General features: G+C 36.3%; 1 protein-coding gene across 2 annotated transcripts in view; it reads right to left on the bottom strand.

Annotated features, from left to right (window-relative positions):
• Positions 1–356: 356 nt before the first annotated feature.
• The window catches only part of DPYD (dihydropyrimidine dehydrogenase), an 820,498-nt gene continuing 793,643 nt past the window's right edge, over positions 357–27,211 (bottom strand). For both annotated transcript variants that reach the window (XM_029227639.1, XM_029227640.1), the window contains 3 exons: positions 22,666–22,809; positions 4,884–5,024; positions 357–1,812 (listed from right to left, as the gene is read on the bottom strand). In XM_029227639.1, coding sequence (XP_029083472.1) covers positions 1,642–1,812; positions 4,884–5,024; positions 22,666–22,809 — 456 coding nt within the window. In that variant the 3' untranslated portion in view covers positions 357–1,641. The remainder of the gene's footprint in view (positions 1,813–4,883; positions 5,025–22,665; positions 22,810–27,211) is intronic.

Below are 27,211 nucleotides of genomic sequence, written 5' to 3'. Positions count from 1 at the left end.
CAATGGGGAAAGACTTGGGGAATGTTTTAGCAGTAAAGTTGTTGGACATGGTAAGGGACTGCATGAAAGCAGGGAAGACAAAAAGCAGGAGAAGTAACTATTTTGACTTTTGAAATTGAGTTTGAAACGCTTAAATACAGCAAGTGGTCAGATACATGGACAGAAGTCCAACTTGGAGGTATAGATGTTAGCACCATCTGTATAGAAGGGGTTATCAGAGTCAAGAGTGGGAAGAAATCTTAAGGACACCTTCATTAGATTTGAACTAGCTTGATATATATGACTGACTGTGAATGGAATTTACTGTAGAATTAACACCAAACTGCTCTACCAAGAGATAGCAAAAGACCGTGTTATTTAATAATGCTTTATAAAATTTTATTTGGTATTATTCAATCATACAGATTTTGTGGTAAATGTGCATTTCTAAAAGCGTATAATCAAACATTTAATTTTTCCTGATCTTGCATTTGTCATAGAAATATGCCACAGGTGATTACATAAAGATTCACTACTTATGGATTCATACTAAAACATGTCACAAAGAAGAGATAAACTAATTTATAGGATGCTACTTGCTGATTATGAAAATAGAGAAATACGAAAATATTATTTGGCAATAACAGAAAATATTTCTTTTTTATTTAATTACTTTCAAAATTCAACATAAACACTAAAATAAAGAGCTGGTAAAGTGGTATCACACATTTAATATATATTTCCAATACCATATTTTTCATTCTTGAATGATGAAGCACATGACCCACTGCTGTATAATCTGGGTTGTGTTCAAACATTAATTGCTGTAATCATGAAGGTTACTATTAGAAGCAGATAGAACAGATCTGTGCACAGCAAAAGAGTGGATTTAACCAGAGCTCCGTCCTAACGCATCTTACTTTGTTAGGAACATAGTTTAAATATTTAAAGAAGAATGTCATGTTGATTCATTGGTGGCGTTTGGACACCCATCTAAGGAGTGAGTGATGAATAGCACAGCGTGATATGGATGGTTACTAAACACTCTCGCCTTCAGTATCCAGCACCAAAAAGAAGTTATTTCAGCGAAGGGGCCTGAAAAAAGTTTCCCAAATCCTTGTTGGCTTTCTTTTCCTGCCACAGAAAATTATTATGTGACTTCATTTGAGCTTTATGGAGCTAATTACCTTTGCTTAGAAACAGAGTTAAAATTAAATGTAATTTTTAATTATAAAATGTTGCCTTGGAAACATTTGCTCATAAGTTAAATTGTACTTTGTTCTAAAATACTTATTTCTTTTACAATTAGAAATCAAAGACAGAGCCCAGCATAGGGCAATTTGGAAACTGTAGTATTAATTGCCACAAAACTGCTAATATTTTTCATAATGGACAACTGATGGCGAACATCCAATTAACTGCTACAGTTATATTTAACAACTCTCCTCAGAAAAGAATTATTCCATTTTATGACCATTAACTGAATGGTCACTGGCAGTAGACATTTTTAAAATTTAGAAATTTCTTTAGAAATTATCTTTTTTTATTTACAAATTATATGTTTGTTTGAATTTAGAAAGAGCTGAGCATAATGATCACAATTAAAAAGATCAGCATAAGTAGGTGACCTCAAGGTCCACAGCAACTGTTTCACAAATCACCTTAAGACACGGGATTCACAGCCAAGGGCAAGCCTCTCTTTGGTTCATAAGGTGTTGTCCTGGAAACCATTCTGATGCAGTCGATAATAGGGCAGACAGAGAGACACAGGGTACAGCCTGTACAAGTGTCAGTAATGGTGGGCAGGTGGGTTTCAGGATCAAACTGGATAGCCTGCGAACAGAAATAAAGAGTCTTGCTGTCACTGCCCACAAAGGTCAAGAATGCCCCCATTTTAGCATCAACGTTTTTTTCCACTGCAGGAGAGCTGCACTTGGAGACAACTACGCCCAGCACTGTGGTGCAGCTATAGCAACAGTTGAGCTGCCAGGGAGAAGGGAAAAAAAAAAATGGACAAAAAAGAAATGCCTTTAAAATTAGAGACACAATGTTTAAAATTCCTTAGAGGTATTTTCTCTCTTTGTGTGAGGAAAATATTTCATAACATAGTAACTCTCTAGTGTCCTGTGTTCTGAGAAGAACGTAGGTCTTGTCAGTCTGACCATGACTGGGCAGGTGTCAGCTACCTGAGGGGGGGCAGGGTGCTTCCACACCTTGTCCTTCTCGCACTCATGGTTCTCGGCAGTGGAGAAACGTCACTGTCAGATGGGGCAATGAATGCACTTGTTTGGATTTCAAATTATGTGTGTAGTGTTTAGAAGAAGGCAATAGGAAAAAAAATTAGCTTAAGTGCCAGCTTTCAGGTTTGAGGATTTCCAAGCTGATTCTAGGCATTACCCGACCACCAAGGGGAAAAATCACTGAAAGATGGGAGCCTGGACACCTGGCTTCCTGGTCCTGGCCTGACACTCCTCAGCGGGGAGAGCCAGGATAAGTCTTCAAGCTCTAAAACTGCTCAGGATTTTGAGAAATTCAATAATTTATTCCATTTCCCCCCCTCCTTTCTTTCCTTCCTTCCTTTCTTTTAACATGAAGCAATCTATAATGTGCAATGAAAATACCTAGTGTGAAATTTACAACTGAGATTTTTATTTAAAGTCATGATGATTATTTGTTAAAGAGAGAAACATTTGTTTCCAAATGTTATAACATTTGTTATTTGGAAACAACATGCAAGAATTTCCATCTAGGGGAGACTTCAGGGTAGATACGTGGGGGCAGAGGGGACTTGAGGACTTGTCTGGAATCTTGCCGAACAATTTGATGTTTTTACTCAGATGGTGCACTAATTTGGAGGAACGAGCTAGGGGGCTGAGCAAAATTATGAGGGTCATTAAGCCCCCGCCTCACTCCAGATACTCCTTGAGGCCAGGTCTGCAAATCTTACATTTTGAAATAATTACTGAATTCTGTTGTGTTTTTTTTTCCTGTGTCATATACAACATGCTATATAATCCAATTCAAAATATTTTTTATGTTTAAAATTTTCCTCCCCCAAATGAGGCTACTTGTAACTATAATTTTTTTCTCTTTTATGCACATAAAAATGAAAATGGTCTCAGAGTAAATTATGTCAGGCTGCTTAATATTTTTTAAAAATTTCTGATCTTTAAGGAAACAACCATATATCTGAACAAGAACTGTAGTTATGACAAACCATTAGAAAATTTGTCTAAACAAATTGTTGCTATGTTTTGTAAAACAACATCTCAGATGGCTGTTTAAATGAGTAAAAGCTATTTCTCTTCTTTATGTACCCTTTTATAAATAGAAATCCAAGAAACAATTGATGAAAATAAAATAATACTTATGTTTTAGAAATCTTAAACTTTGGGCTTCCCTGGTGGCGCAGTGGTTGAGAGTCCGCCTGCCGATGCAGGGGACACGGGTTCATGCCCTGCTCCAGGAAGATCCCACATGCCGCGGAGCTGCTGGGCCCATGCGCCATGGCCGCTGAGCCTGCGCGTCCGGAGCCTGTGCTCCGCAACGGGAGAGGCCACAACAGTGAGAGGCCCGCGTATTGCAAAAAAAAAAAAAAAAAAAAAATTCTTATCCTTTGAAAATTTGCAAACATGTAAAACCTTTCAGTTGAAGATTTTGATTTTCTATTTTTTATCCTTTAGAGACATAAGAGTCAAAGGACTTTTAAAATCTTTTTAAATGTGTAATTGTGATTTTTCCCCCCTCATTAATAAGATTATTTTTGCTAAAATTGTACCAAGGCTAGAATTCCAAGGTGGGAGTAATAACCTCTAAGATTTAAGATGTTAGAACCCTGATGCTGTGATTTTAGTGACGGAACTTCCTTACTTATCTCTGATTGGTTAATTAGAGAAAAGAAGAAATGAAAATGAAAGTGATATGATTAGCATTTTCAAAGTAACTGTTAGAGACACTTCTCAGATAGAAAAAAAAATGATACAAGGGTGAAAACTTGGTATAGAAGTAGTATTAAATTAAGGCAGAAGAGATTTTTTAAAAATTAAAATTATGTCTGTCATACCTGTATTAGGTGATCAGAAGAATATGTAATATCGTACCACAAGCAAATAGGAACTTTCTCCAAGCTGAATAAGGTAAATGAACTACAATTTTTAACAATGGCCAGTTTATCTATTTTGAAAATTCATTAATCATCTTAAAGGGATCTTATTTTACTTTATTATACTTCTTTATAGCTTGAAATATTTAATGAAAATAATATTATTCTGTAGTTTTTAGCCTGAAGACAGTTGAATGCCCATTTTTTCTTTATTGTTCCATGGCAGACTCTCAGCTGAAGGCTGAGGAACTGGGAAGAATCTCTGGATCATTTCATGTGGTAGGAATTCAACTTGTTGACTCTTCCAGCTATAGAGGAATTTCTGGTCCCAACCAGCCTATCTAGTTGGTGGGAAAATGCTTTTTCTTTCTAACTGAAGCTCAATCAATACTGAATGGAAGAGCATTCTCTTTTGGTAGAAGGAAGCAAGTCCTTTCAGGGTCATGGCAATAAATTGTAGCTCTTTTCCCTCTGCATGAGAGCATAATACTTCCTCATGGGCATAATTGTGTGAATTTCTTTTTTTGTTTGAATTCTTCCTTCCAATTTTATGAGTGATGAAATGATACTGAAACAGTACTGTGCACTGAATGGTGGCATCGTTAGTATGAGTTATGGCTTCCCTTTAAAAAAAAGTCACTATGTTATGAGGGTGAGAGGACAGAGAGCTATGTCACTGCTGAGTAGCAATGTTTGGCACGTCTGGTCTGAATCCCACACTTTGTGACAGAAGATGCTTTCTGCTACAAAAGCCAAGAAGGAAACATGCCTCACAGCATCCTAATTGCAGCAGGATTCTTACCTGGTAGCCAGAGTCATTACAGGTCATGTAGCATTTGCCACAGCTGATACACATTTCTTCATCAATCACAGCCACAACTTGCTCTAAGGTGCTCAGTTCACCAAATGTTCCAAGGTATTGCAGTGCTTTTCCAATCACATCCTGAAAGATAGGCACTGAATTACTTACAGTGTTCATTGTAAAACATTACCATGTGATGATTAATATCTGTCCAAATTTCCCTGTTTTTATAAAATGCTGCATTACATAACTTAGAAGGTTTTGGATACTGTAGTTCTCACAGATATACTTTTTATAATTATAGCTTACATATTTCTGTCTCCTGAAAGATGGGCTTTCTGTATATATCTAGCGTAGAAACACAAGACCTAACTAATTGCATTCATCAGGTTTTCTACAAATGATCTAAATCAGTGTTTCTGTGGACAGAAGAAATGACACCCTTTTCAGTGGTTGTGGCTTACTTTTTCTCAATTTTGGACTTTAAATGATCCAAAAGTAATGAAAAGTGACAAAGGGTAATGCACTGATACTAGAAAACTTTAGATTGCTAGGAATGAGGGGAATAAAAATGTGGACACTGTGCATTTATAGCGCTGCATTTGGAGTCTAGATTTCATTTAGAAGAGTGCTCTGATAGCATACCCACCTGTCATGTCTTGAAGAGTATATTTCATTATTTAAAAATTCTAATTTATGTTAATTAATTAGGTTAATTTAATAGCTAAATAAGATGCTCTTTTACTATTAAAGAACTAGGATTTTCTTCATTCACCACTGAAGATTTTTCATGCTGTTACACATTGCTTTGTTCTTCATATTAATTGGAAGTGTGCTTAATATGTGAAGCACAGAAGATGTTTCATCAACAATAAGAAACACTTTGTTTCATAAAACAAAGCAGAAGAATGTAACAATGTTTGTAAAATTAGTATGCTGTCAAGATTTTCTGCTTCTGTTTTTAACTTTTAACAAGACAATCTTTTGTTTGAATTCAAGGTCCGTCTTCAAGGTGGTTTGACTCACATTTAAAGCCACCTTCCTATATTCTCTATGGTATCTTATTTTCTGTTCTTTTTATGACCTTGGTTACCCTTTTTTACTCTATTTTTTCCCGATTTCAGCTCTAAATGACAATATGCTCATGACTTTGAGCTTTTAAACTGAAACAAAGCTTACATAATTATATACCATTCGTGTGTCTCTCAAAAAATAAGGTGATCAAAAACTTACTGTCTTTACTATTTTCTTTTCAGTGTGTTGAAGGTATAATTTCAGTGATACCACAGTCTGTTTGTAGAGGGGGGGGCACTTGATGTCCAAATCAATATCTCCATTCTGAATTTCTCTCACAAACTTAAGATCTACTTTTATCAGCGGCATGATAAGCACTGTCATTAGAATTTGGTATGTCAAATTCACCACTCACTGAATTTTTCATCAGCATCACAAAACTGGATCTTCCTTCTGATTTCCTTAGTCTTACTAACACTGTTAGGAGTTCTTCAGTCACTGAGGCTTGAAATTTCAGAACTGTATTTCACTCTGACTTCTCCCTACTCCAAAATCTCATCAGTTGCCAAGTCTTCTGAGCTCTGGATCTGCAATATCTTCTGAATCCTCTTTCCAAGTCTACTATAATCTTTAACCATTACTAATTAATTTCCCATTACTTCTAATGTAGTTATAAGAGCCTACATGTCTCATCCTCTTATTCTCCCTTTCCTTTCTACCTTACGCAGTGTTGTCACCTTCATCTATGCTGTAGAGCACAGCTTAAATTTTCTCACTACCTTACTCAAAAATCTGTTGAATTAAATACAGTTTCACATTTAAGTCTAGCATTTAAGGCTTTCTACCAACTAGTCTTTTTTGGTCTTATTTCTCACTTCCAAACACCATGTGCTTTAGCTACACTGGACACATGCCCTACACTGAACACACTTGTCAGTCAACTCCTCTGGCACCTAATTTTATCTTGAGTCCTCTGTCCAGAATACCCTTCCTTCCCATCTTCACTTTGAAAAATCCTGTCCATCCTTCAAAGACATCTCACATGCCACTACTTCCTGAAAATCTCCTTAATTCTTCCTTCTCCTTTCCTAACCAAATTGAAGATGTGATCCTCCGCTTCTTCATTCTCTTCTTCCTTTGTCTCCCACATCTTTTCCTCCTGCCCTTTTCCCCTCTTCATCTTCTCTCTCTCCCCCTCCTACCAATGCAATGGCCTAGAGTGTTTTATCTATTATGTGGAACTAATGGTTACAGATTACTTTGAGTTCTTACTATGTATCAGGCCAGTGCCATAATTTTTAAGCATTTTCTCATTTAAGTCTCACACATTTTATAGAGGATGAGATTATTGACATTTAAGGTATAAAATTAAATAAATGATGAAGCAGGGATTCAGACCAGTGCTGCCTAACTTCAAATTCTATGATCATAAGCATTCTGCTTTACTGGCTCATTGGTTATTTCTCTATTTAGCAAATTTTACTTCATGTTGTAGATATTTTCTACATTCAGCTCCTTATTTGCAGCCTCTTAGGAGGCTTTATTCATCTTTGTATCTCATGTTGTGTATCTTGCTCCTCAGATCACTGAAACATAATGGGTACTCAAATATTTGTTAAAATAAATGTATCTTTAGTTTTTCTATATACTAAATATTCAGAAAAATATTAGGCACACAGTTGTATGAGCTAACAGCTACTTTGTGATTTACCGAATACTTTTATTAATATGAGATTCACAAAAAGATTTGAGTACCTCTTTAAATACAAAATAATCATAGTCAACGTACCTGGATATGTTTAATATTTTCTAATATTTTAAGACAGTAAATGCATGAGGTCACTCTATGGCTGTAAAAGACTATACGTGATAGAAAATAATTTTTTCAATGTAGTAAACAAATTAGCCAGAACAGTTGTTTCATTGAATTAGATCATGGCTTGACTGAAATCATCAGTAAATATTCAAAAGATGATTAAACAGGAAACTCCCTAGATGGTCATCCAGCTTATAAGGCTTATTCCAAAGAAACAGTGCATATTTCTAAGATATTTTATTGGAGGAAGCAAATTCACATTCTGTGTATATCAAATACGCCTTTTGCTCTATATTGGAGATTTGCTGTTGTCATTTATTAAAACATCATTGTTTAAAGTGAAACTAAATAAAACAAAGTCCTTGGAGCCTCTAAAAATTATTTACACATGGTGTTAAAAATCACCCCCCATTCATCATAGTTCTTAAGAAAATTATGTATATATATATATTTAATCTGGAAGAGGATAAAAGAATGGCAACAGTTTTAAGTTATTTTGTAAAGAGTAAACAAAGAAAATGAATTATCATTCTGTGTGGCAGAAAACGTGGACATTTGTTTAAAACTCAAAGCTTCCAGGTAGTACTGCCAGCTTATAAATACCCTTGAGTACACGTTCTGGAATTTGGAGTTTGCTGAAAGTTGCATATAATCAGTAAAGCACATATGGCTAGCCTAGTCCCTGTTGGACACATACCTGTGGAGATCAGGGTACCTACATTCATTATTCCAAGCAGGGTGTGGATATACAAAGGTCACGCGATCTGCTATAGCCATCCCTGATTAGTGGAAAAGTTTATGTGTGAATGTGTATGTGGGAAAAGTGATGCCAAATTCTTTAAAGTGTAGGTGATACATGTGATTTAAATATGTTTTCCCAAAATTAACGTTGGGAAGTAGTACAGAATTCTAGAATCACATCTTTGTCAATTAATTATTTGTTTGGGATAATCAAAAGTATTTTTTTAAACTAGATCAGTCAATATTTCTGTTTGATATAAAGTTTGGGATCAAAAGTGAGGAACTAGAGGGCCCCATCCCATCCCTGCTGCATCATACTTAATGTTTTAGGCTTAGTATGAATTTCTTAGTTTTGGCCTATTTTTTTTTACAGGTGATTGAAGTATTTTCAGGTTGTGATTGATATCTGGCGTGTTAACTGTCGTTAGATTTAAGTCTTCTACACATCTGATTAGCATACTATTTACGATACCTGTAAAAAAGTGTCATTCAAAGGCCAGGACCAAGGACAGCGTGCTGTGGGCAATCACTATGATGTCTATCCAAAACAGATCAAAATTATTTGGATGTAGCTGTTTAATTACTTTACCATTTCCTTATCTGTACCATTACCAATGTCACAGGTTCTTATCTGTTATATCAAGTTCACTGCTTGCCTAATAAACCTATCAAAATAGGAAATGAGATAATTTGGTTTGTTCTCACAGAATTTATGCTGACACTTGATAATTTCTTCCTTTACTAATACTCTCAAGTCAAAAGTTTAATGATCCTTAATGAAGCTTTCTGGTCTACTTCTATCTTTTCTTCACTCCCCTTGCCACATCAACCTTTTCTTTTTCTAAAGAACCTAGAGCACCATTTAATTTTTAGCAGTGTGATACAGCAATATCATACTAAAATAGTTTAAAAAATATAGCATACAATTTATTTTTGATATCCTATATGTCCTCCAAGCTAGGAGACAGGGATGGTGACTGTACAATTAGATAGGGAAGTCTTGAGTTTAAATTCAGTAGAACTCTGATAACAGGACTCAGCGTGAATAAGCTGAGTTGGGAGGGCAGAGACAAAGCATGATTCAGGAAATAAAGTAGTAAGTAAATTAGTGGAGAAGGTAAGAGAAACAAGCAAACCAAGAGATGGGGTAGGAGCTAGTGAGGACCTGGGAACTGAAGTGGGTGAGAGAGGGTGGAGTGGAAGGGAGCTTGTTACTGAGAGACAGATGGGTGAGGTTTGGGTGTAGTCAAGGTTGGTTCAGTAGAGATCTGTGGCCCTGATCACTGTATTCTTTTTATGTGGGCTGGCTCAGGCTTTAAAGTAGCAAGTTCTTGCCAGACACTTTGGATTTAAATACAGCTAATGAAGCTAAATGTGATGTGTTTCTACTTTATCCTTACCTATCTTGGGCTTCACCTCTCGAATATGTTTTCCTTATCCTTTTCAGTTCTAAAAGCATTCTTTATGGGGATGCTACAAAGATAAAAGGAGCTGAACAGTTCTAATTGTAAGTTAACAGTATACCATCTGCTCTAAGTAGTGGGTGTATTCTCTTTTTTTTTTTTTTACTTTTAATAGACAAAATACATTTCCATTTTTCCTAATATTTTCTCCAAATTCAGATAATTTGAGGCTTTGGTATTTCTGAAACACTTTAAAATCTTGATGCCACTCTTTTATGATCATCATTGGTAATGTGATCTCTATTTTCTCATATGACTATTCAATACTGAGTTATCTAAATACTTCACTCTTTTCCTATTCCTCGTGAAACTCAGAGATTATGTCACCAAATTTCAATTTGACAGCCTCTCATTCTTCTTGATCCATGTTCAGGTTAGAGCTCTGACTACGGGATTGTTTTCTATTGTTGTTTCTGAGCTCCCTGAAAGTAGATTTACTAAAGGTGGCATACTTGTACATTTAAGTTTAGACTTACTTTCTGTGGCCTAACAAACTCTACGATGATATGGGATGGTTACTTTCCTTCAAGATTCTTTTAGCTGTCATTTTCCCCAAACAGATTTCTATAAGGAACCAGAAATAAGTCAATGCAGTAAGTCTCTCATTGCTTCTCTCTCCTTTGTGAGATTAAATTTCCAACATGGCAATTCAATAGTTTTGCCAATGTTTTGCCTTTAGTGGAGTGGGATTTTCATCTGAAGTCTGTAAAGGCTTACATCGCTGCTCTATCTTGCCTGTCCATATTAACCATCTAGTTATGGGGTCTCTGATGTAGTCCCCGAAAACATTTCTGTTTTCCTTTCATTTCACTCTCCTGCAGCTGCTTCCTCCATGCTTCACTTTCACGTTTGTGGATTTCCACGCATGTGTATATCTTTTTGACATATACTGTTCCTCCCCTAGCCCTTTCATCAGACTTATTTATTCCGAAGAAGATATACCTTTCCATCATCATATTCCAGTCAGGAATCACATCTCAAAACATCCCCGTAAGACTTAAGAGTTGATTTTCACCATATTCTGTTCATGTGTTTTAAAGTGCAGTTTGATAATTTTTCATCTGCTATTTGTCTGTATATAGACAACTGAGAATGTTAATGCCTCCCGCCCATTTCTCTGGTATCTTCTGAAAATTGCTGGGAAAATCCTCCACTATTTTTCTTCCTGTGTCATCCCTTTTATGCTCCATAGTATCTAATATGCCTTACAGTTATATATGAGTACTTTTCTCCTTCCCCTCACAACTCAACTGAAATAATAAACCTCTCGATCAGGCTGACTGGTCTCCTGCCAACACTGTCTTGCCAGTCTTATGAGATGCAGTCTATCTCTTCCTAGAAGCAACAGGAAGAGATGAAAACATCACTAGTGCCCCTAAACCATTCATTTTCCTACCCAGAAATTCAAAGACGTTAGAGATACATTCCTGGCTTCATAAAGAGAATGAGAATTCATTCTCAAATATATCAACAGAAGTGGGAAGCATTCGGGGAACTTTATAAGCCTTGGCAGACTCTCAAATCTCTGTTATATGCTGCCTGGGACTAAAGCACGTTTCTCATTTAGCAGGGCCAAATGTGCACACTGTCACTTCAGTTCTCTTCAGCCAGGAGATAAAACGGCTTCCTATTTGGTTTCTCTTCTCTAGCACAGGTGAACCTGTGGAATGTGTTAGGAGCTTCTTCAGAAGGTCCTGGTTCATCTTTTAGAAGGAGACCTTTACATCTATTGCTGGAGGTCAGTTGTCTTTTTATTACTTTATCTCATTCTTCCCCTTCCCCTTCAGCACTGATTTTGATTACCCTCCTCTTCCTCAGAAGCCTTTTCTTTCACAAAAGCGACAGCTCCGCAATATGGCAATACGTATGGTAAATGTGTCACTATGAAATGGAAATCCAGATGTAGGGTTGATAAAGAGGAAATTGACTGGACGCCAGGCTGACGCTAGGGCCCCAGACTATTCCCTGCGGTAGGACTGACAGCCTCTGAGACCATTGTTTAGCTTCCAAGGACGCAAGGGGAAGCTGGATACCATGTTGGCTAGTGAAGACTTCTGGTTCTCAAGGACCCCCTAGTCACAGTGTAACACTGGGAGTAACCACTCTTGACGCTCTACAGTATATCCCCTCGCCCTTTTACATCATGTTAAGACTGAGCAAGAAAACTGGATTATTTTCCTCATTACTGCCTCCCAGTTTGGTCCTTTCTAGGAAATCCTATTGAACAAAAGCATGAGTTTTGTATTGGATTTAAGGTCCACCTTCCTTTTTTTTTTTTTTTTTTCTTTCATGAGAGACAGAAGAAGATAGTGATTAAGGCCCAAGTTTTAGTTTTAGAGCCAGATTTTGGAATCAAGTCTTGGTTTTCATGTCTTCCTAGCTGTGTGACCTTAGACAAGTTATTTAACCTCTCTGTTTATTAATTACTTAATTAGTAAAATAGGGAAAATATGGATACCTGATAGGGTTATGGTGAGGATTAAATGAGTTAATTCACAAGCATTCAGAACAGTGCCTGAAACCTCATAAGTACTCAATAAATATTAGCTTTTATTATTAATTCTCTGCTTAATTAACACTAATTTATTAAACTCCATGTTAAATATCACCATCTCTGTGAAGCTTTGCACAATTACCCGAGGCGGAACTAATCCCTTTCACTCCTCTGTGTTCCCAGAGCATTTTGTACATATTTGATTGAACTGTAAATAATTTTTAACATGTGTCTTTCTCCCTTGTTAGACTGTGAGCTCCGTAAGGATAGATATCTTTCTTTTTAAAATTCATGTTGTATTCCCAGTTTCCTGGATTGCAGCGAGTGCATGATAAATATATGTTAGCACTACATCTCCACCAAGATCAGGAAAAACCTGGTGCCTTGAACCATGCCTTGTTAGTCTCTGGACGAAGACCCAGTCCTGAGCACACTGCTAAGGTCACATAGCAAATAATAAATACTTACTGATTGACTGATATTGAAACTGCCTACTTCTGAAGCAGCAGACCATTAAGTCTTATCTGAGGCATTTGAAAGAAAAGAACAAAACATGAGATCTATTGAGCATGGCTTGCTTAGAAATAATATTGTCACACTCATAACCAGAGAAGATGGGGGCAGATCAGAAACTTGAATGCATGACTGAAAAACTTGTTCAGACAAGAGGGGCTTAGTCAACTTTGTGGGACGCTGGGGCCCTTTCTATAGCAGATGGGGAATAATATACTGTGCTAGCTGAGAGGATAAACAAAGCAATGGCATGGAGTTTAAACTATTGAACAGAGGAATCTATAAAGAGGCCAGCAGCGAGTAGGGAAGAAACATGCTAAAATAAACAGATAGGTGGACAGGGAAAATATTAAGCACGAAAACAGATAACCCAGGCCCTCAGGAAAAAGGGGAGATGGAAAAATGGTATGTCAAGAACAGAAGAAACACTGTAGGGAAAACATAATAGTAATGATGAAGCAGCAGAGGGAAGTACGTAGCATGCCTGGGTAAGTGTGGTACAATAAAACAATAAAAGCACAAGAAGAAATGTCTGATTCACATGCAGAGAGAAAATGACTCTTAAAGGGAACGTGGCTGTTAATTTCAATGGGGACTGAACAACCACGTGGCCGCATCATCCAGATGGAGCCTAAAATAATGGGCAAGGGGGCAAGGGACTCGTACGAAAATGACAACAACCGTGGCTCCTTACATTCGAATAGAACTATGCCTCATGCAATACTTTCACACACATCATTTCATTTAGAACAATGGAGTTGAGGTCTTCTGACATTATCTAGTTTTTATTCTCCTTCCTGCCAATCTCCCACCTAGATTGTTACAACAGCCTTCTAACCAGTCTTCCTGCTTCTGTCCTTGCCCATCTAGGATCTTGTATCAACACCGCAGACAGAATGAGCCTTTGAAAAATTTTGTCAGATCACATCATTCTTCCTTTGAAAAAGCCTCAATAGTTTCCTGCCAAGGACTTTCCTACTTCGGGGTCTTTGCATTTTCTGTTCCTTCTGAATGGAACGTTCTCCCCCGACCCCGATATTTATCTGCATTGATCACTCTCTCACTCTTTGAAGTGTTTACTCATATGCCATTTAACCAGGCAGGCATCTCCTGATCAACCTCTCCAGCAATTACTTTTCCCCTAATCCTGCTGTATCTTCTCCACAGCACTGTGACCATCTGACATAGTATGTACCCACTCGTTCATTTGTTTATTGTCTGTTCTATAATGTAGACACCAAATGTAGACACCACGAGAGCTGGGCTTTTGTTTTGTTCACTACTGAATTGCTAGAGACTAGAGTAGTGCTGGAACATAGTGGGTGGATGTTAATAGTTGTTGGATGAATGACAAAATGGATGTATGGGTGAATAGGACAATTATTGCCAACTGGAAATTGGAATCTCAGTGGTTACATGTGACAGGCAAAATGAAACAATACCAGATGTCCTTGCCAAGATGAGCAGTGCTTTCTGACCTGTGGACCACTTCCTCATTCTTAAGACTTCCTCTATTTTTTTCTCCACGTCATCATTTCCTTCTGGTTATTCTCTTATTTCTTTGATCACTTGTTCCCATTTGCTTCCCCAGAACTTCCTACTCCCTCATAGAGTATTAGGTTAAGCAAGAAATGAAGAAAATATACGTGAAGCTTCTGTCTTGTATCTGGCACCTAGTAGGCGGTCAGCATGTCAGTTCTTTTTTCTTTATATCATCCAGCACAGGTGCAAAATTAGCTTGAGTTCACTAACTTCAATATGCTCAAATCTAAATTTTTCACCCCACAAAGGAAAACTCATCAAACCTAAAACACCAAGAATAAAACCCTGATTCATTATCTTTCATTTTTCTTTATCTCAGCTAGTGGGACTAGCAAAAATCTAATCATCTTAGTCTCCTTATTTTCAACTCCTTACTGTCCCTTATACCTCAGTATATAAAGAGAATCATCAAATTTTAGAGGGAGAATTATCAAGTCTTCATCAATTTAACCTCTGCTTCTGTTTCCATAACCATGGCCACTCACCAAATCTAGGACCACATTATGAATCACTGGGAACATCCCTTTTTCCACTTACCCTTCTAATCACTACCCAGTCTACAGGGCTCCTTAAACGCCAGGTCCTCAGAGAAGCCTTCCTCATCTCCTTCAATCTAAATTAGGTCTTGCTATGAAAGAGACTCCACACATCCTGTATTTTTCTTTATTGTTTGTATTACAAATATAGCTTTATATTATTAGTGTGATTCTTTGTTTTAATACCTGTTTCTTTCTCTATTCTGTATGCTTCATGAGGAAAGAGGCTGTGGCTGTTTTATTTTTTGTACTATAGATGCTCAATTCCTAGCACACTGCTTGTCTCATGGTAGATATATGATAAAAATTTCCTGAAAAATATATGGACTTCTTCAAAACTTCCAACTTGGTTGACTTCCAGAGCTTTATGTATTCCTACTAACATTCTTGAGTTCACTTTATTGGACATATGGAAATGGAGGGTCACCCTAACCTGTTATCTACTTCAAGCTGTCCATTCCTAACATCATAACTAATAGTGGGTAACATATACAGTATTTAGGATATGTTTGGTGCAGGCTAAAAGCACTTCACACACTACCTAATTTATAATCCCATGAGGCAGACTTTTTTTTTTTTTTTTTTTTGCGGTACGCGGGCCTCTTACTGTTGTGGCCTCTCCCGTTGCAGAGCACAGGTTCCGGACGCGCAGGCTCAGCGGCCATGGCTCACGGGCCCAGCTGCTCCGCAGCATGTGGGATCTTCCCAGACCGGGGCACGAACCCGTGTCCCCTGCATCGGCAGGCGGACTCTCAACCACTACACCACCAGGGAAGCCCAGGCAGACTCTTTAATTATGTCCACTTTACAGATTAGTTAACCGAGGCAAGTTCATGTAGCTGCTAAATGGCAGTGGCATAATTTGAACCCAAGCAGCGTGACAGAGTAGTTCCAGGCTTAATTCAGGAAACTCTTTTCCCATAAATATAATCTTCTAAAATCTTATAAACCTTGCTACATCTTTCAATGAAGGAAATAGCTTCTTAAGACTTTCTAGCAGTCACTTTCTTCAAACACAGGCTGCTTACTAAAATGACACTAGTAAGCCCAAATTCAGTTTCATTAAATGCCTATGGCATTGCAGTAGGTAGAAAATCATATGTCACTCTCTTATCCAAGATGACTTAATGTATTGTCTGGACTCCATTCCTTCCTTATTTGCCAAGGATAAAGCTTCTTTAATCATGCCCTTTCTGGTAGCTTTAGCTATCCTTTCCTAGCACATAAACACATGCAAGCTTACAGTATCCTAACATATACAAACCAACCTTTCCCTCTACTACATTTCTTCTTGTCACTTTCCTTTTGATCTTTCTCAAGTTCAGGGAAGAGTATTCCATATGCCTTGTCCTTAATTGTGAAACCTTTATTCACTCTTCAATTTACCACCTCCTGGATTCTACTTTTCACCACTCCACTGAACCTGCTTAGGCCAAGATAAGCTAAAATATGAAGGTCTGATGCTTATGCTAACGAGTTTACCTTAAGATCATGCTTAAGATGTGGGAATTTTAAGCAAAGGGTAAAACAATCAGATTTGCATTTAACAAAGAATACTTCATAATAGTTGGAGGATACATTAGATAAGAATGAGAAAAGAAGGTGGGAGGCCAGTTTGTAGAATATTTCAGAATTCCAGGAAAGAATGTATAAAGAACTTCCCTAAGATCTTTGCTGTAGGGAAGAGCAGAAGAGGAAGAGGACATGACAGATAAAAATGGTGGACATTGGTGAATGTCTATGATCCCATTCATGAGTGAGATGAGTCATAGGATGAAATCTAGGCCAAATTTCAGGTTTCTGCTTAGGTAAGAGGGTAGATAGAGTGCTGTTCATTGAGACACAGGACTCAGGAGGAAGGTCAGGCTTAGAAGGAATGATAATCAGTTTAGTTTGAAGTACGATGGCCTTTAGGCACCTTGCTTAGACTATCCAGGTGGAGGTATCCAGAAGATAGTGGGTGACACAGGTTTGAAGCATAAAAAGAGGTAGGGATGCAATCCAAAAATGGACAGAAGACCTAAATAGACATTTCTCCAAAGAAGATATACAGATTGCCAACAAACACATGAAAGGATGCTCAACATCACTAATCATTTGAGAACTGCAAATCAAAACTATAATGAGATATCACCTCACACCGGTCAGAATGGCCATCATCAAAAAATCTACAAGCAACAAATACTGGAGAGGGTGTGGAGAAAAGGGAACCCTCTTGCACTGTTGGTGGGAATATAAATGGATACAGCCACTATGGAGAACAGCATGGAGGTTCCTTAGAAAACTAAAAATAGAACTATCAATCATATGACCCAGCAGTCCTGCTACTGGGCCTATACCCTGAGAAAACCATAATTCAAAAGGAGTCATGTACCACAATGTTCACTGCATCTCTATTTACAATAGCCAGGACATGGAAGCAACTTAAGTGTCCATCAACAGATGAATGGATAAAGAAGATGTGGCACATATATACAATGGAATATTACTCAGCCATAAAAAAGAAACAAAATTGAGCTATTTGTAGTGAGGTGGATGGACCTAGAGACTATCATACAGAGTGAAGTAAGTCAGAAAGAGAAAAACAAATACCGTATGCTAACACATATATATGGAATCTAAAAAAAAGGTTCTAAAGAACCTAGGGGCAGGACAGCTATAAAGACGCAGACGTAGAGAATGGACTTGAGTACACGGGGAAGGGGAAGGGTAAGCTGGGACGAAGTGAGAGAGTGGCATGGACATATATACACTACCAAATGTAAAATAGATAGCTAGTGTGAAGCAGCCGCATAGCACAGGGAGATCAGCTCGGTGCTTTGTGACCACCTAGAGGGGTGGGATAGAGAGGGTGGGAGGGAGGGAGACACAAGATGGAGGAGATATGGGGACATATGTATATGTATAGCTGATTCACTTTGTTATAAAGCAGAAACTAACACACCACTGTAAAGCAATTATAGTCCATTAAAGATGTTTTAAAAAAAAAAGAGGTAAGGATGGAAGATAGTTGAGTCGATATATAGGAAAAGTTTAAATGAATCATAAAGGGAAATGATACAGTAAGAAGGAAGCAGAGAGAGGAGTCCAGACACCATCATCATGTTCTCTCTCCACCGTTTTGTCTTATCGTACCCCAACCTGCACATGCTTCTGTCATGTGAAGCTACATGCTGCTACTTGAACTGATCAATCTTCTCCTCAAGGTCCACCTTCTGCTACCTTTTCCATCTGGTTAATATCAAGAAGAAAAGGGAACTGTGTTGAACACATTTCAAAGTAAGGAATCAGCACTGTAGTAGAAGAAACATTTTTGTCTTCACAGAAATGTTAAAAGTAGTACTAAGGTCTTGGTTTCAAATAAGGGGCTTATAGCCAAGAATTTTGGACTTTGTCAGAAGGTTTTATTTGTAAAGTTTTTTGTTAAACTCTTCCTTATTAGAGAAAGATTTACTTAAGGTATGAAACTTTTTATAGAAATTGGCCATCCTTATTAGAACTTTGTCTAACCCATTTCTGATTCACTCTTGAAAAGCTTTAGCGAATTCTGAGACACTGAACATTTAAATGTAAAGTAAGTCATGCAATTTATGATACATTTTTTGTCATTGAATCATAACTTGAGAGAAGGAAGGAGCCACTTTAAAATGCAAATATTGAGATCTTGGAATGGTTGCTTATTTGTGAAAAAAAATTAAAGGTATAGCCATATCTGATACTTTAGAGCAGAACAAATTTTAGATTAATTAAATAATCAAATGTAAATTCCAAAAGAACCAGATGGGGTGAATGCATATAATCTTAAGGCAGAAAAAGCTAAACTAAGCAAATAAAGAAAGGGAGAAATCACAAAACTAGCTTTTGCCAGATATGATTTCATAAAAGTAAAACTTCTGTATGTATATCTAAAAACACCGTCATACAAATTATGAGGCAAATGGCAATATATAAAAAGTTTATTAAAAAAATCTATAAAACAAAGATAAATACTACAACAGAAAACTGGTCAAAAGAAATAAGTAACAAATTCACAAAAGAAGAAATGGTCAAAAATATATTAAAAAATCATGCCCATCTTACTACTATTTAAACATTGGAAATTAAACAAAAAAAACTTTTTTGACTATTATATTAGTTAAAATTAAAAATAAATCTATTGTTGATGGGTGTCTAAGAATATGGGTCCTCTCTTACATTTTTTGGCAGAATGTAAATTTGCACATTCTTCCTGGAGGACAATTTGGCACTATGTATCAAAAGCCCTACAATTTCACCTGCAATTTCTCTTGAGGAAACAATAAGAGATCTACACAAAGATTTTTGTACAACAATAGTTATAATAGCATTATTGGTAAAAAAATTCTGGAAATAGCCTAAAAATTCAACAATAGGTTAATTTTTAGAAGTTAATAAGTTCATATTATGAAATATTATAAAACCATTAGAGTGATATATAAATAATTATGAGGTTTTTATATAGAAAATTTGAGTATTCTATGTTTATTTTAATGTATTACATTTAGGTTTAGAAAAAGAACTAGAATTTTATAAATCTAAATTTTAATAGTGATTAAGTTGAGGTGGTAGGATTATGGGTAACTTTTAGATTAATCTTTGTGCTTTTAACAGAAACAAAACAAAACAAACAAATGAAACTACAGAAGGTCAGGAGGAGGAAGAAAAGCAGAAAGGAAAAGAGACGTCTTTGTCCAGCGGTCTCCTCTTACAGATCTCTCATTAGATATTTTTCCCAAATCAAGTGATTAGTAGCACAGCGGTGACAAAAGCCATGTGTCACAATTCCCTTACAAAACGTTATTCTCCTTGTTCTATACTGACACCTTCATCTTCCATGAGCAATCTCTAGGTATATTTCGTATATTTGCTAGAATGGATCCAAACATTTTGGTCCCTATTATGAGCCAATCTTTTCAATCCTAAGCCAACAATTCTCAATTTCACCTCCATCCCCCACTCTACCACTGTTTACTATGTGACTTGATCAAATTATTTAATGCTTTTTAATTCCTCAATTTTCTTATCTGTAAAATGAATATAAAGATAGTACCTATCCCAGGTATTGTGAAGATTAAATGAGATAAAACATGTATAGCCCTTGGAACAGTATTGGCATATTAGAGCTATTGGTTGCTACATACTTCCATTGGTGCTTTCAGGAGATGAAATTTCTCTCCTACTCTGGAAAATCATACTGGAATATGAGTAAAAGTGAATTTATTAGAGGACAACTGTTCTAATTAAAAATACAATCATACACACACAGAGCTCACTTTTGGTAACAACATCATGACTCTAGAGATCAAGTGTCATCTAACGCCACCACGAATATCTCTGGGACAGGAACAGATCTCTATCTTCCTTCTTCCTCTAAAACATAAGCTCTGTCCCACTCTATAGAGATATAAAGCCTTATAGAAAGCAAGATGAAATGAGCAGTCATTGTCATAGCAAATGTAATTCCTCATTTTCCAGAAATAGTTGCACCTATAACTGGTGAAAATTCCCCATCTCTCTGCAGAAAAACCTCACCATTATCAGCTACCATTATGCTTTCTGACAGGACACACCATATTTCTAGAAATGATAACAGGTATTATAGAATGGGTATAGACACCCTGGGAAGAAAAACAAGGTAGTGGAAAATCCACTGGACATTGAGAAAAATCTACCATGGCAGCCCCTTAATATGTCAGCACTGTTATGGTCTTAGTTATGGGAAGATGGTGTCAATAGTCTCTTGAGGCTTATGTAATGTAACACCGGGGTACTTCAATTTGGATCATCTCTGAAGTAACAATTTAGGAGAGGAATGTAAGCCTGTACGATTTCTAATAAGATTCCTCATCTCTCCTTGAGACTTTAAAAAAATGTTTACTTACTTTCCTGACTTCCCAGTTCTTTGGCTTATTTAATTCTGCTGAGTTTGATATTTTATTTGGATTAGTGATCGGCTAGCTTTAATTCAACTTCAGCAGGTTTTTTGTTTGTTCTGTTTTTGTTTTGATTCTAGGTTATCAATATATTCCCTGACAGAATAGAAGCCTAAAAAAGGCCGCAATGCTTTTATAATCATCTTGCTCTTCCTTTATTTCAAATATAAATAATATTTTTCTTTTGAATTTTGTATACATAAGGAAAAGATGGAGATCTTACATTTATTTCAAATTAATTAAGTAGGAAAAAGCAAGCAGGGACAATTCCCACTTAACCCCAAATCATATATTAGTTATAGCCAAAGGGTGGGGGAAATGTGAAGAGCAGAAGGATCTGGCTTCTTCTTTACCATCAGTGTCCAGTTCATCCTTTTAGTATCACACAAATAATTGAAAGGAAACAGCTCAAGAGACTCTTTGGGGCTATTATACTGCTGAAAGTCCCAAGTGTTCACTTTATTTGGAATTATGGCATTGAAGTGCTGGTAGAATTTGTGTTCAGCCACTTCCATATTTCCTTTCAGAACTCTGAATAACTTAGCCCTCTCAACATCGTCTAAATTCCACTGTTTTTAGCATAGGACACATTTCTTCTTTCTCATAGATAGAGGGGATTTTTAAGGGTTCCAGCTCCTGTTTGACTACTAAAGAGGAATTTCAAAGAGCTCCTAAGAGTAAGTTTTTCAGCTGATGCTTCAACCAGGAAATGGAGATGGTCACTAAATGGAGAAGAGTAAGTTTCAGTGACTGAAAACCACATTCCCTGATGGTGACTTCAGAGAGAATGTGAACCAGTAACACTCCTTTTTTTTTTTTTTTTAAATTATGATTGCTTTAAAATAATTCCATCTTGAGGGAGGTGGGCAGGAGGGAAGTAGGTGTGGCTATAAAGGGGCAAGCTGAGGGATCTTTGTGCTGATGGAACTCATATCTTGACTGTGGTGGTGGACACAGGAACCTACCCATGGAGTGAAATTACACAGAACTAAACACACGTGTGTGCTCACACACACAAATGAGTAGAAGTACAACTGGAGAAATCTGAATAAGATCAGTAGATTGTATCTGTGTCATTATCCTTGTTGTGATGCTGTATTACAGTTTTACAACATGCTACCATTGGGGGAAACTGGGTCAAGGGTACATGAGACCTCTCTGTCTTATTTCTTTCACCTGTATGTGAATCTACATCTTTTTCAAAATAAGAAGTTAAAGAAGAAAAACAAGAAATATAATGCACACATAATTCTATCTTAATGATAATTTTTGATATTATCCAGAAAATAATTTCCTGAAACCCAAATTTGTACAGGCTTTCCCAAGGCTGAAGCAGAGAAAGTTTGTCCAAAATGTAAGGTATCCTGTTGATATTGATGGTGCATATTGATAATTTAGTTGTACTGTATGACTAAGATACCTCTTCGATTTAATTAAGATTACAGTAATTTTTAAATGAGTGTAAGAAGACAAAGAATTCACTGTAATATTTTATGGACTATTTAATACATCCAAAATTTGCATGAAACACATATTTGACAGTGTTCTAAAAAGTATAAAATATACAAATAAAAGAGGCTATCCTGTCACTGCAGACTGAATTTTTAAAACTCTCAATATATTAAAAAAAAATCAGTGGTACATTTAAACAGGAAATAAACACAAACTAAACAATAAAATAGACATATTTACGTATACAGCTTAATCCTTACCTTAATAGTGGGAATAGGCTTTTTGGGGATAAAATGGTTTCTCTCAAGTGGTGGAAAAGTTGCTTTTTGTTCTTTCAGTCTAATCTTTTCCTCTGCTATGATTTTCTTGCGCTGCTCAAGATAAGGTCCAAAACTTGGCAGCTTCTAATAGGAAAACACACAAATAAGAAAGTATGTTAGCTCACAGAAGAGAAAAATGTGAGGATATAAACACAAATATTATAAACAAACAAAGGTGTGTTCTGAGACTGTTTCACATATACTGTAACAAGGTCTTCATTCATTCTTGGACCCTAGTCTTCTATGTATCAGAGTCCACTAATTATTAAAAAGAACACAATACCTTTACCAAATATGTATGTATTAAATATACAAATATTAATTGAAATACATTTCTAAACAGAATAAAATTCACAATGGTAAACCAAACCATTCACTTAAAACAATAGCTATTAGTTAAACCATTTGTTTAGTTCATATAGACAGAAGGTGAAACCTATTGATGCTTTTTTTCCTCTTCATCAGGTTTTTAGCACAATATAGACACAGCCTAGTCTCTGACAAATGCTTTTGTCAATAGCAAAGGTACTTTGCCAAAGTTCAAATCTGTATCTCTGTTTTATTGTGTTCAAATTCTTACTACATCTCTTTAAAGATTGTAACTAACGTTGATTGCAGTTTACTGGAATAGCTGAAAAACAAAATGGTAAAAATATTGATTTCTCTGCACAGAAAATAAAGTTTATTTTGCATGAAAGAGGCAAAAATAGAAATGAAAAGCACAGGATATATCACAGTGCTTAAACAAACTCCCTCAGTATTCAAAATCACATTATGGAGCTTTAAATCTCAAGGTTATTCAATTGTACTTTACAAAGTTCATTTAGAAAGATACCTGGGTGTCATGGAAAAATGCTAAGTGGTTTCACGTTAACATGAATATGCCCTCATACTATTCATTATCCTACAATTATTTCCTCTTCACTTTGTCCTTCTCTTCTAGAACCTTTGATCTTCACTTTTACTGACATATACTGCTGGTGATAGACACCACTGAATTCCAAATGTTCTGTGTCTGCCTGGAACCTGGAATTGCTAGGTCTCTTTTCAAAGGCTGCAAAAATACCACCCTCCGCCCCCGCCGCCCCCCCCCCCCCCCGCCAGCTCTCCTGCAGAATAAAGCAGATTTACCTAGCCAGTGAAGGCTTGGAAAACTACAGCATTCCAAGGTCATACTGATCTCTGCCCTAGCAAGTAATTAGGTGAAAAAAATCACACTTGTTTTAAAACACTGGCCTCTACCTACCAGGTTGCATAACACTCTAGGAAAATGAGTTCTCTGGTCCTTTAGAGATGTCACTACAGTAGGTAAAAACTAAACTGAAACTGTGTTCCAATTTGGCCAAACTGCAACTGAAAATTTATATTAGCAGAAAATATTCATGGGGAACTATCTAAGATTGTTATTTCCATTACCAATTTACTGTAATTATGTCAACAAGTTGAGCAAATAGAAACAATGTTATGAATGCCAAATTAATACACACAATTAAACCAGAACTATATACTTCATCTCTGCACCTTAATGCTTTTCTAAATTACAGTATTTAATGATTACAGTAATATGAAATGATATGACAGAGGGAGAAAATGTATGAATATGTTGTATCTATTTTATCATAAAATAAGTGATGCTGTCTTGTTAAAAAGCATAAAATAGAGTCTAAAACAAATCCTCAATATTATCACATATGTAAGCCCCTTTAATGTAGAAAAGATAGTGCTTGCTTGTCCTATTATGAAATAATTCTATTCCTAGGGCAGATGAGGTGTTACAGATTACACTTGGTGCCAAAGAAATGCCCCGAGGGTCCTTTCTTTGGTGAATGTACGTCCACTTGATATAAATCTTGTCAGAATATCAATCTCCCCACACTTCTCTTACACGTCAAGGACATCTCTACCCTAATCTTATATCCTTGAAGATTATTATCAAGACTTGTTAGTGTGAAACACATGACCTCTGAGTCTAGCAGATCCCTCATGATAAAGGCAAGCTCTATGAAAATCTGAACCATCATCCTGATTCCTTGATGGGGCCTTACCTTCCTCAACACTATCTCATTCCACCTAAATGTTCTGTAAAATTATTCAAAAGAAATTGTTCTCAGAACTTTTTAATCTATCTTCTTTTAAACACAGACCAGAGGAGATTTTTTTTTCCATTTAGATTATTCTTTATCCAAAGAGAAATAAAGCAGTTAAATTTAAACTGTGATGATTTCAAATTGTTCCAATAATGGTAAAAATAATAATAATTAATAATAGGAAATCCCTTGATTCAGAATAGAATACAGCCTGAATAGACACCAACCACATGATATTTTCTGTAACTTTTTTGCCGTGGTTGACCACATTTACCATATTTAACTAATGCAGCCTTTCCATAACTAAAGGTGCTACGATTCTAATGTGCTAATCTTTTATAACTAGTCCTAAGGAGAGGTTTTCAATTTAACATAGAGATTCCTATAGGATTTTCTTTGTGTGTGGGTTGAAGAATCAGTGGGAAAAAAAAAACAAAACAAAAAACTGTTGCCAAAGTTTTCTTTAAATCGAAAGCACACCCACACAGAATATCAGTGACTGCCCCCTCAACGTTCTGCCATTCATCTCCAAATCAAAGAGGGTCTATTTTCATGTAGTTTCTCACTGCCATATGGAGATCCCAGAGGCTGAAGTGTTGTACCAGGTTCCAAAACTTCAAGGCTGCCATAGTCATTTTGCTTTCTGCATTAGTGTGAGAAATTTCACTGCTTTTAAAAAATTATTATTACATCACACGTTAGAATGCCTCTAGGATAGCTGAGAACTGAACATTTGAAAAGTTAAGTTTTCTGCAAATAAAAAGGTCAATTCTCCCTTGCACCAGAGGATCACATATTACATTTAGGCATATGTTTGTGTTCAGATCTTGCCAAAGGAACAAACCAAAGCAAAATAGAAATAAGAAAGAGTGAAGGTGAAGGCAGAGCGGGCCACTGTATATGTGTGCAATCAGCGATGATTAATAAAGCATTTAGTTCAAATCTCTGTCTGAACATATAGTTAATTGATTTCCTATTGCAGGAGGAGAAGCAGCAGGGCCTGACAGGGCCAGCAGCAGGAGCTTTTCCTCTTCATTCATTATTTTCTTGCAGAAAAAGTTGTAGCCTGCGGTAACTCAAAGAGAGCAGTTTTGAGCGTCATGCTATATTTCTTAAACAAAGGAAAAAGTTCTTTAGGACTCTCGAAAGCTGCTTTGTAACTGATGAGCTGAACAAAGCTCAGAAATGGTGTGATTTTTGTTTCAGTGCTTTCTCCAGGGATTCATCATTGATGAATTTGTCCTCACCAGAAAAGCTAAATCCTACTCATTTAAAGATAACAGTATCTCACACTAAAACTGTCTCTGTCCAGATATTAAAAGCATTACACTGCCAATAGAAAAGTGACAACATAATGAATCAACAAGGATACCTTAAGCCAGCAAAGCTTTAGGGTAAAGAGGTCTATTTGGATTATAATTTATTCATGGATCAATCTAAAGGTAATTGAGCATATTATGAAGTAGAAGAGGGTTCTTGTTTCTAATAGAAGCAGACACTAGTATCTTCCCATTTAAATTGCATAATTTTTATGAGAATGGCAGCAAGTTGGCTAATAGCACTGGTCTATAGTGCTGTAAGAGATCAACTCTTATTTTCCTAATCATACTCTCTCATCTGATTTGAAACAATGAGGGCAAGAAAAGTAATTTATTTGATATTCAAATGGTAATAAAAGATAAAATGACTTCAGGTTTATACTTAGTGCAAGATATATATATATGTATATATATAGTGCATATATTGTAAATATATATATATACACACACACAGAGTGCAATATATATGTGTGTGTATTTTAGTTTGTATACATATTTTGCACTCAGTATAAACCTGAAATCCAAATATATATATGTCTCATTTCTGTGTGTATACACTGACAGATTGAAGAATAAATTAGAGGTAAAGGATATAGTATGCTTCACGACTAAGAATTTATTTTATATGTTTTACAAAAACATGTTCACATATGACTTAGTTACACTATCTATCTTTTGTCATTTATTCAACATATACAATATCAAATGCCTACTCTGGGCCAGGAACTGTCCTTTGCTACATTAAAGGTTGAATAATTTCCATACGTAATGTGTATAATTATCATTGTGACTAATTTTATAAGTATCTCTTGTCATTCATTAAGGGGTAGTGTCAGGCTGAATTATATGTCAAGTATATCTGGTTATTGCAGTTATCTAAAGGCATTGTATACAAAGCTCCTTGGAAAACTATTTAATCTCAATCAAATGACCACCAAAGAGAAAAATGAAGAAAACAAACTTTCAAAGAGTTGATCTTTAACAAAACTCAGAAAGGCAACGGAGTACTCTTGAATACCTAAAATAAAAAATGCAGGGCTTCCCTGGTGGCGCAGTGGTTGAGAGTCCGCCTGCCGATGC

The sequence above is a fragment of the Monodon monoceros genome, unplaced genomic scaffold, assembly GCF_005190385.1.
Source record: "Monodon monoceros isolate NGI ecotype Baffin Bay Population unplaced genomic scaffold, NGI_Narwhal_1 Super_Scaffold_18, whole genome shotgun sequence".
In the NCBI taxonomy this organism is placed as follows: Eukaryota; Metazoa; Chordata; class Mammalia; order Artiodactyla; family Monodontidae; genus Monodon; species Monodon monoceros.
The sequence above is the reverse complement of the archived record's forward strand: the minus strand, read 5'-3'. Positions and strand labels throughout refer to the sequence as shown.